Source organism: Musca autumnalis, unplaced genomic scaffold, assembly GCF_047663935.1.
Source record: "Musca autumnalis isolate F117 unplaced genomic scaffold, ASM4766393v1 scaffold_4, whole genome shotgun sequence".
Classification (NCBI taxonomy): domain Eukaryota; kingdom Metazoa; phylum Arthropoda; class Insecta; order Diptera; family Muscidae; genus Musca; species Musca autumnalis.
The window spans coordinates 66,869,668-66,880,194 of NW_027411977.1; the positions used below are offsets into that span (position 1 = coordinate 66,869,668).

The window sequence follows — 10,527 nt, forward strand, 5'->3', positions numbered from 1 at the left end:
CCTAGCAACAGTTTTGTAGAATATTTTCATGCACGAAATCGCATCGTGTGCTAATGTTTCAGTTCCAGAAAACATCAATCTGCCTTCGTGCTGAGTGGTGTACACAATATATTTTAAATATTTCAATAAAGTTATCCACTCCACACCAAAGTTCAAAATGTGAGCGCTGAATTTTAGTTTAAGGGGTGATCCCTTCTTATAAATTTCAGAAAAAAGTAGAAAGTATAAATAGCATAAAATATGTGGTCAAATTTTTAAGTCGATCGGAACAATGTTGTCTTAGTATGAGCGTTGGATGGGAACAATTTATTTTATTTTGTATGCAGCATATAAATTGTGTTTTTCTCGAAATCGGCCACAAAAATATATGACAATTGGTTTATTAGTATTCAAGCTAGAATTGGCACCGCAAAATGCTTTAATAAAAACAGGGTTTCGTAGATGGCCCCATAACTTCGTAATATTTTTCTCTTTCAGATGAAGACAAAAAACTGCAAAAAGATACGTAGTTTTCTCAAAAAAAAAATCATGAAAAATGCATTTTATTGAGCTTTACAACTAAGGGTCTCATTTACATCCAGTCTGAAACTTGGTCATGAATTGCTTATAATTTTTATTTTTATTATTTTATTATGATTTGTGTTGCCCCTTTATTTTCACATATTTTGAAAGCTTAAAGATTTTCTCACGCGGAAGAATTCCGTCCAGAATATACTCGTGCAAAAAACGGAAAACCGACAAACAATTTCTAACTTTGTTATTTTTCAATGTAAGATTCGGCAGAAACAGTATTGATATGTTCGAATGTATTCGAATAAATTAGCCTCTACGAGGGCGGTTCGGAAACTTCTTAGCCTATTAGTTTTTCAAAAATATTTTTGTTTTTCAATATAATCTCCTGAAACTTAAATACACTTAGTCCAACGCTTTTCTAGCAATTCTATCCCTTGATTAAAATAGTTTTCCTCAAGGTCTTGAAAATAGTGGTTTACAACTGTAATTGCATCTTCATTTGAGGTTTAACGCTTGCCAGCAAGGAATTTGGGAACAAGTAAAAGTCACTGGGAGCTAAATCAGGAGAATAAGGTGGGTGGTCAAGCAACTCGTACTTTAATTCGTTGATTTTAGCCATTGTTAAAACACTCTTGTACGCTGGTGCGTTGTCTTGATGAAAAATTATTTTTTAGTGTTGTAAGCCAGCAGGTTTTTCTTGAATTTGTATATTTAATTGATCCAAAAGGTTGCAATAGTACTCTGAATTTATTGTTTTACCCTTTTGCAGATAGTGAATCAATAAAATACCTTTGAAGTCCCAAAAAAACGTTGCCATAACCTTACCAGCCGATTGAATTGTATTTGCCTTCTTTGGGGCACTTCCTCCAGCTTCAGTCCATTGTTTGGATTGTTCTTTTGTCTCTGGAGTATAGTGGTGGATCCATGTCTCATCAACAGTTATGAAACGACGCTTAAAATCCATTTTATTTCGCTTAAAACGATCCAAACAAGTTTGAGAAATGTTCATTCTTATGCGTTTTTATCGACTGTTAACAAATGCGGCACCCATCTTGCAGAAAGCTTCTTCATCTGTAGTTCTTCATGCAAATTTAAATGGACTCGATCATTTGAGATGCCCATGATATTAGCAATTTCACGCACTTTTATTCGTTTTTCTGTTGTTGTTGCTGTATTTGGACGTCCACTACGTGGTTCATCTTCAATGCTTGTACGACCACGTTTAAATTCAGCAACCCAATTTTTTACTGTTGCATATGAAGGAGCACTTTCACCTAACACATTCACCATATCATTATGCATTTCTTGTCCCGATAAACCTTTTTTATGTAAATATTTAATGACAGCACGCATTTCTAATTTGCGGATGCGTCTTTTTTGAACACCTGTTTCTATATGAAGGAGTTGCCAGGTCGAAACAAAATTTAACATGTGTTCATAACAGAGATGGAAGTTTTCAAAACACTTAACTTTTTTCTGTTTATACCGCGCTTTTTGTGCTAGGCTAAGAAGTTTCCGAACTGCCCTCGTATAGGCCAAAATGTAGGAAAAAGTTAAACATTTTTGCACATTTTATTCATTTTTAGTGGTATAGTAATTCACTCTCGGAGTCGGAGTCGTGAAAAAAAACTCGCCTGGAGTCGGAGTCGAGCCAAAAATACCTCGACCCCGAAACCTGGATTTAGCCCAAACATCATTTTTGGAAGGGGTATGTATACTTATCTGTGCCACTGTATATGTTCCCGTAGACAAAGTTGTTAAACCTTTTCACATTTGGTCCATATTTATGTATATTAGACAATTTTCCTTGCGGCAATTGTCAGTTTGATTGAGAGTGAGAGGTGAGGCATATGGTAACCATTTGCCTCTCACACCTGTAAATTGACAATTGCCGCAAGGAAAATTGCACAATGTATATATGAACTTTTATAAGCCAGAGTAGTAAATTGTTTATGTTTAAAATAAAATTTAAGATAAAATATACATTTATTTTTATTAATTCTTATATCAAATAATATGTTTTCTTCAATAAAAGGTTTTAAATATAAAATAATTCATTTTTGTTGCTATTCGGTAATCCGGACAATTCCAGACATCGGCAAAACACATGGTGTTCTTCTGGATTATCAAGACTATATTATATATTTTTTTTCGGCAGATTTCATCGATGACATTTGGACGTCTAGAAAAAAAAATATATATATATTGACATCGGTCGTGACTTAGATATAACTTGCATATTTATTTTACATATTCACAGTGGTGTAGGGTATCATAAAAACGGCTTCGACCGACTTTGATCCTTTCCTTACAGGTTTTATATGAAAAACTGATATTTTTGTTTTACATTTACATCTTTTCTAGACATAATTATTTCGCATTTTTCATCATAAAGCCTTTTATGATATTCTTTTTCTTCTTCGTCAGTATATAGTTGATAAGAATCTATAAAATTGTTAATTGTTTGGAATGCCGATTCATTATTCCTCAAGTCATTGCAATCTAGAAAAATAAAAGATAGATAGAATCTATTAAATAAAAATTGAAAATTGATATTATATGTATAGTGAGCATCAAAAGAAAGTTTACACCTCTCAACATTTTTTTGATTGCATTACTACACCTACATAGAGATACTATAACTATAACATATAAATGTAAATTTTTTTACTATTTTGTGGTGAATTAAAATCCACAAAATATTAGGCCCTTCCAACGTTTCATTAGGGAATAAATGAAGATTACCAAAATAACGCAAAATTTGAAGCGTCAAAATAAGGTTTACATTTTTGCCAAACGTAAGAATTGGAATTAATTTGGAATCAAGATTACTGTTAAAGTGAAGGATTGAGGTAGTTTTCGAAAATAGTACTTATGTTTACGAAGAGTACTAAATTCTTCTTCTAAATTGTTCTTAGTTCGGTACATTTTGGTATTGGATGAAAGCATACAGCTAAAATCCTGAGATTTGGAATTAAGAGCACTGTTATCATTTTGTATTAATGTCAGTATTCAATTTGCTGTTGGGTGTAAGGACAGACCTGGGATCTTTATTTTGTTGGAGTTAGGGTGAGTATTAGACCATGTTTAATATTATAGCCTTTTGCAGGGTTAATCTTCTTTATGAGGATTTACTTGACGTATACGTAAAGGAATTGACATTTGAAACCCGTTTATATATAAATGTACTATTATATATAAACGTACTATTAGTGTGTAACGTTGGTATATGGACGTGTTTTAAGAAATACGTACCATAAATTGACGAAAAGCAGGCTAAATGTTGTATCAAGTGTAGGAACAGAGCTGGAAGGGGTTAGCGGGAATTTTTTGACATTTTTGGAGGTGGTTTCAGAAATTCATAATTATGTATGTAAATTACTATTATTGGGTTTGGAAGAACTGATAGAGCTGGAAATGAGATTCGGGGTTGGTATAAATTCTTGATGAAGGATAATTAATATAAGGATTTTTTTTTGAAATGAGTACAAATTCTGATATTTGGCCTGAAGGTCACTGGGGGATGAAATCGTATTGGAAATACCTACTATAAAGCTTAGAAAATGTACACAAGACCAATTATAGTAACATTTACTAAAATTGGTCTTGGAAGTATTTTTTAGAAGAATGTTTTACCTTCTGAGGACAGAAATTCCTTAATTATAATGTAAACAAGTAAAAAGGTATTAGTCGGCTTTGTCGACAGCGATATACCCTCAGTCTGTGTAAATTGAAACACTTGTTTCCCAAAAAAAAACTTATGTATTTAGGGTTTTCCAAAATGTTGGGCGTATGAAGGGACGCGGAGGAGGTACTTAAAGCAATGGACTGACATATTCCATTATGGAAGTGGATCTTATTTTAGGAGTCATATCTTTGCTATAGATATCGCGGCCACTAGTTATGGACTTGTCCCCGGAAAACATAATATCGCTGTAAACATGGCCACAACGAGCAGCATCGGTATACATTTCCAAAGAATCTTCGAACAGACCATAAACATTTTAAAATATATTCGAACTGAAACTAAGTTTGGACAAAATACGACGAAGGTCAAATTTGGGACCAAATCGGTTGATGAGAGAGTTATCCTGCTCTCCAGCCACTACTTATGGTGCCATGGGAGTTTTTTTTACACCTTTCGGGCTGTTTCCTCAGGAAAAAACTTTTACCGTTGTAATTGAGGCAGCGAATACAACTTGTTCAACAAAAATCTATGTTATTCGCGAGCAGGTCCTAAAGTTAACTTATCCGAAATTTTGTGTGGAAGATACCCGAAGGAGTGGACAAATATTGCCCATATTCGAACCTGATGTATATCTGGTAGATATATTAGGATATGTAAAGTATGGACCAAATCAGTCTCTCCCTTCAATAGTTATCGTGCGCACATTTTTTCGAACATTTCTGAACTTTTGTGGGGAAGGTACCTGAAGGAGTGGACCGATATGACTTATCTTCGAACTTAAACTAAATTTGGACAAAATATTACGAAAGCCAAATTTTGGACCGAATCGGTTGATCCGTTCTAGAGTTATCTTGCGCTCCAGCCAGACAGACAGACGGGCGGACGGACATGGCTAAAACCACACAAAATTGTCTGAAACAGATTTCGTCCAAACATACTTGTGGTCTAAAACCATTATTTCGATGAGGCACAGTTTGCCCGTATGAAAGTGTATATACATACCCTCGTTAGCATAAATGTTGAGGGTATTAAAAAAAGGGGGTCGCTGTTGATGTGTAGGGGTGACATACGGCTAATTTTTTGAAAATCGAACTAAAGTGGTTCGTAAGATTGGTATTATTTGAACAAAATTTTCAGTGTTCACAATTTCCATATTAAATCTTAAAGACAACTTTTCAGCCTAAAAAAATTATATTTTGAAATGTTAAAAAATCTCAACTCGTTTCAAAGTTATCAACGATTACATTTTTTATTTCATGTTGCATCATTTTCAGTGAAGTCACTGTACATTAGGTGACCAAAAAAATTTTGTTTGAAAGCCCTACACCTTATTTTTTCAATTTACAAAAAATATGTAAAATCGGATCGAATTTTTATATAGCACGGATATGCATATTTGGCCGATTTTAGGTATTTTGGGCCCTATATAGCTATATCGAAATTCAATCAGATTTTCACAATTTTCTGTAGGATTCCTTTTTTAGCCACAACAATGAACTGGTAAAATTTTTTCATCGATTGGATTATAAATGCGCCTTTTTGGGTCGCCCAAATATATGTACATTAGGGTTATGAATTTTTTACAACCTCATATCCCTGTATCATAGCGTGATGAGTTTCTACATAAGATTACATAATATCTTAATTATATGGTGATTCAATTAAAAAAACTTCCGCACAAAAAGCTTTTAAATTTTTTCTAAACTTTTGACAATCTTTTAAATTTACAGTAAGCCGATATTTAACTGAAAACAAGGTATAAGGACATACGACATAACCAAAACGACATACCGGTTGTTTCTGAATAATTTTACTACCGTATTATAACATATACATATATCATTATACCCTATACCACAATGTGGAAAAGGGTATAATAAGTTTGTTTTCCCAAAAATTCATGTAACGCCGCGAAATATTCGTCGTAGACCCCTCATGTGGTATACCAAACTTCATATCTCGACGAGATAAAGCGATTTAGCGATGTGTGTCCGTCCGTCCGTCTGTCCGTCCATTAAAAATTGTAATCAAGCTAGAGGCCGCAATTATGGACCGATTGTCACGAAATTTAGTATGGAGGTCGGGTTTGGACCAGAATAGAACTGATTAGTTTTTGGCGATGATCGTGAAATGTTAAAGGGATGAAATGGACCAAAAACAAAATTTTTGCTCGATTTTGTAGCCGCTCTGTAGGTCGCAATAATAGTCCGATCGGCGCGAAATTTTAAACGTAGTTTTGGTTTGAGATGAAGAAGTAGCGTGCAAGTCAACGGTATGATCGGATAATATTTAGCGGGTTAAATTGATCAAAACTTTTGTGTGAAAATTGGTAAAATTTCTAATGCACATCTTATAACAGCTAGCCCGGAAAGCTAGTGCACAGGGATAGTGGTATAGGGTATCACATGGTCGGCCCCGTCCGACTATAGTCTGTTCTTACTTGTTTTATATTATATATAATTTTATTTCATATATCATAAAAATTAAAAGCGGTTTGTGCGTGACCTTTTTCAATATTTAAATGGAATAAAAGTTATTTTAGTCATTAGTAGGCAAAAGATCATTCATTAGTGCAACAGGAAATAATTTTTTGAGAAATTTGTTTTTCATTTCATAGTACTTAAAAAAACAATTTTTTTTAAATGGCTTGTGCGGAACCTTTTTTATAATAATATGGAATGAATGTTATGTTAGGCATTAATAGGCAAAAGTTCATTCATTCTCACTACAGGAAAATGTCAAAAAGGCATAACCCTAATGTACATACATTAGGGCTACCCAATAGTACAAAAATGCTTTTGAACATTTACATTTTCCCCATTTTATCCAAAAACCTTATATATGCAACTTTATGGCGATCGGTTAACTCAACCCGTGCCAAACGACCGATCTTTGTTTCCATAGTAAGTTGTATGGGGCCCAAGGCGAATCCATTGGACCATAATTGCGGCCTTTAGAAAATTTACATTTGGCCCCATACAAATTAATATGGAAACAAAGATCGCTCGGTTGGTACGGGTTAACATTATCCGATCGCCATAAAGTTTTATATATGTACATATAAGTCCCAATGCATATTAGGTAAGTCCCTGTTTGTAGGAGAGACACGTAAGGGGAATGGAAATGGAAAAAAATTGCTCGTACCGGCAATTCCTTTTATATTTTTCGTATTTGACATTATTGACGGAACAGAATAGCCTTTTATAAACGCAAGAGCCAAGTTTAAAAAGGAACGAGAAAAACTGCCGCAGGTAAATAAGCCAAATGTAAATCAGGACTATTGGGGTTTGAATCACATGGAAAGAATTTAAGGGGTAGGAAGGAGTTTCAAAACGAAAACATTTGTTTTTTTTATGAAAAAATAAGGGCCGAAAATTGGTAACAGCAGATTGCGATGCTCAAACTTGTAATGATTATACAATCTCCAACATATAATCAACATATAAACAGTATCCCCAACATAAAAGTCACATACATATGTTTTTTATTAAAGTCTTTAGTACTACTTACCCACTGTAAATCCACAAATTTGTATTTTTCGTAGTTTGCGAGGGAACTTTTCATGTTCTATCAAATATTGCAGTGCAATGGGTTCATCGAAATCTTTTTCAATGCTGATTTCTAACTCTAATTGAGGATTCAAAGAAAACATATCTAACCAAAAATCAAGTACTTCATCGTCGAGTTTAAGATACATTATTTTTAGACTGGTAACACTGGTAACCACGGCTCTTAACGATAGACAGGCAAATGTTTCATATGGTCGTACTACAAGTTCCCGCAATGATGGCAGCTCTTGTAAAATGCGAATGATATACTCTTCTTGTTCAGGCAAGATAATACTTAGTGATAACTTTCTTAGATTTCTTAAAATAAGCAACGTATCGAATGCCAAATTTTGTTCATACATGTCAAGCGTATGTAAATTGTGACAAAACGAAATAGAGTTAAGTCTAACATAAGACGAAGAAGTATTAATGAATCTTAAATCTTCGGCCTTATGCAATGTTAGCTTCTCCAATTCTGAATTCTCTGCAAATGGTGAATGAAACTGATCCAGATTAAACGATCTAATATCCAATATTTTTATACGAGAAGAGATGTGCAATTCTTTAAATTCTTTAACTCGAACTTTTGTCCAAAAAGCGGCAAATTCAATTAGTTTAGGATTTGAATTTTCGTGCAATAACTGTTGTAGATGGTCCAGGCAAAGATTTGTACAGTTTTTAAGGTAAAGTGTGGTAATATTTGGTGGCAAAATAGTAGTAACATTTTCCTGTTCATCGAAATCAGCGGATTTTATAGTCAATTGATGGAGTTGTGTTAAACTTTTTAAGCCACTGCCTATTTCATTGAAATGCCCTTCTATGGTTAATATTTTCAAATTCCGAAAACTGTTTAGCATGGAATAAAATATTCTATTATTTCCTTTGATAGTTACTAGCAGCTGCATTAATGGTAACGGAGATTGCTGTAACTCTAATTCAATATCCTCTGTGGCCAATAACATTGGGCAAGTATTAATGTTTATCTTTTCCAAAGGAAGTTTTGTCACAATTTTATAAAAATCTTTAAATCGTATATGGCAGTCGGGTTCTATATGCAGCTCAAGTTTTTTTAACTTTACCAAACGCAGCAGTTCATTGAATATAACTGCTGTTATACTACAGTCATTTGGTTGTTCATTCTCAAATTCAGAAATTTCAAGTTGTAACTCTTCTAGGTTCGGCAAATTATTGGTTAGTTGAGCCATATCATTTATGGTAAAGCGATGCATGTAGAATTTAAGTTTGACTATGTTTTTAAAGAATTCAATGCGTAGAGGGGTATCTGTAAACAAGTCTCCAAACTTTTGATTATCTCGGCTATTGCGAACAGAGAAGTCGCACACATTGTTGCCAAAAATTTGGAGAAAATCCTCAAAATCTCTTGAGTTTTGAATTAAAATGCGTACTGTATCCGTGTCATTCGAAACAATATAATTTTCATCGAATTTTATGACCTTCAATTTGTTAGAACTTATTGGCAATATGAATTGCAAGAAGATGTTTCTTAGATTTGCATCGACTTGTGCTAGTCTAAGCTGATCGCCAATGTTTAGAAATTTATAAATATGAATCATCACATCACAATTGAATGCGATTGTGTCGAAACTTGTTGAAGTCATTTTGCGTTTGTTTACGTTTATCACTACCACCGGCTTCTTCGAACACTTGAATTGACTGAGGTGTTGTTTTTTTTTTTTTTTCAAGGAGAGAGCCTCTGGTTCACGGTTGCCACAGTTGGTAGAATATTACCAAATTTGGTAACTTTTTATAGGGTTGGTAACTTGGTAACTTCGTTTTTGGTTTGGTAACTTTTTTAAGGTTTGATTGATCAAACTATAAATGCTCTGTTCCTATTTTACTACGATATATTTTTTTCCTTTATTTTATCGAAAAAAATAGTTAAAATTAGTAGATTCTTGCAGTACTGAAACATACCATTGGTTTTCAAAATGTATAGTCTACTCACGAAATTTGACACATTGAAATTTGCTACCATAAAATACTTCTTTTCATTGTAATTGTGTAATAACAATGAGCTGCGACAGTTCTGTATGCTTTATATTTGCGTTTTGATTCAAATTTGTTCTATTGAGGATTTTCAAAATATATTTATGTTTTTGTAAATTTGTTAGTTTTGTAATTCATGCATTTACCTTATATAAATGTGTAACAAACGGAATGGCAAATTTAATTTATTGGTAACTTTTTGGTAACATTTTCGGAACATTTTGGTAGACAATTTTTTTACCCAGTGGCAACCGTGCTCTGGTTTGTAACGCAGTGATGCCAATGCTGGAATTTTTTTTTTTGGAAAATGAGAAAAAGAACGTTTTCACACGATAAGGTTTGCCTGATCAAAAATGCGTTGTCCGTTTTGGTTCTCATTCGTAAATTGTGTCAGTGTTGAAAAAATTTACGCTGGTAACGCAGGTATCATCTTACCTTCAGGTGGTAAGAATTATTACATTATTTTTTACATGGCATGCGCGCATGAGGCAACAATTTTAACAACGCATACATTTTACCCAATTTTATGGGATTCACAAGAATTACTTTTTTAATTTTCAAATACAATACATTTATGTAAAACCGTACTTCTTTTTGTTCAAAAAGTACGCTTGTATAAAATGACTTCAAAAACGCAACACTACATGTGAAAATTACGAATGGGAGTCAAAACGGAAACCACGTTTTTGAGCAGTCAAACCTTATCGTCTGAAAACGTTCAAAAACAAAAGATTGGGGATTTTATATGAAGACTACTTATAATGGGGTTTC

General features: G+C 33.5%; 1 protein-coding gene across 2 annotated transcripts; it reads right to left on the bottom strand.

Moving 5' to 3' along the window:
* Positions 1–2,602: 2,602 nt before the first annotated feature.
* On the bottom strand, positions 2,603–9,419 carry LOC141402293 (uncharacterized). 2 transcript variants are annotated; one of them, XR_012412583.1, is made up of 3 exons: positions 7,712–9,419; positions 2,764–3,015; positions 2,603–2,695 (listed from the first exon to the last, which is right to left on the bottom strand). XR_012412583.1 is itself a non-coding variant. In XM_073983218.1 (2 exons), the coding sequence occupies exons 1-2, from the start codon at positions 9,366–9,368 to the stop codon at positions 2,831–2,833; spliced, it is 1,842 nt and encodes a 613-aa protein (XP_073839319.1). In that variant the 5' UTR covers positions 9,369–9,419; the 3' UTR covers positions 2,735–2,830. The 2 variants fall into 2 exon arrangements, 1 of the variants encoding a protein (XP_073839319.1); XM_073983218.1 differs by lacking the exon at positions 2,603–2,695 and having other exon boundaries at positions 2,735–3,015.
* Between the last annotated feature and the right edge of the window lie 1,108 nt (positions 9,420–10,527).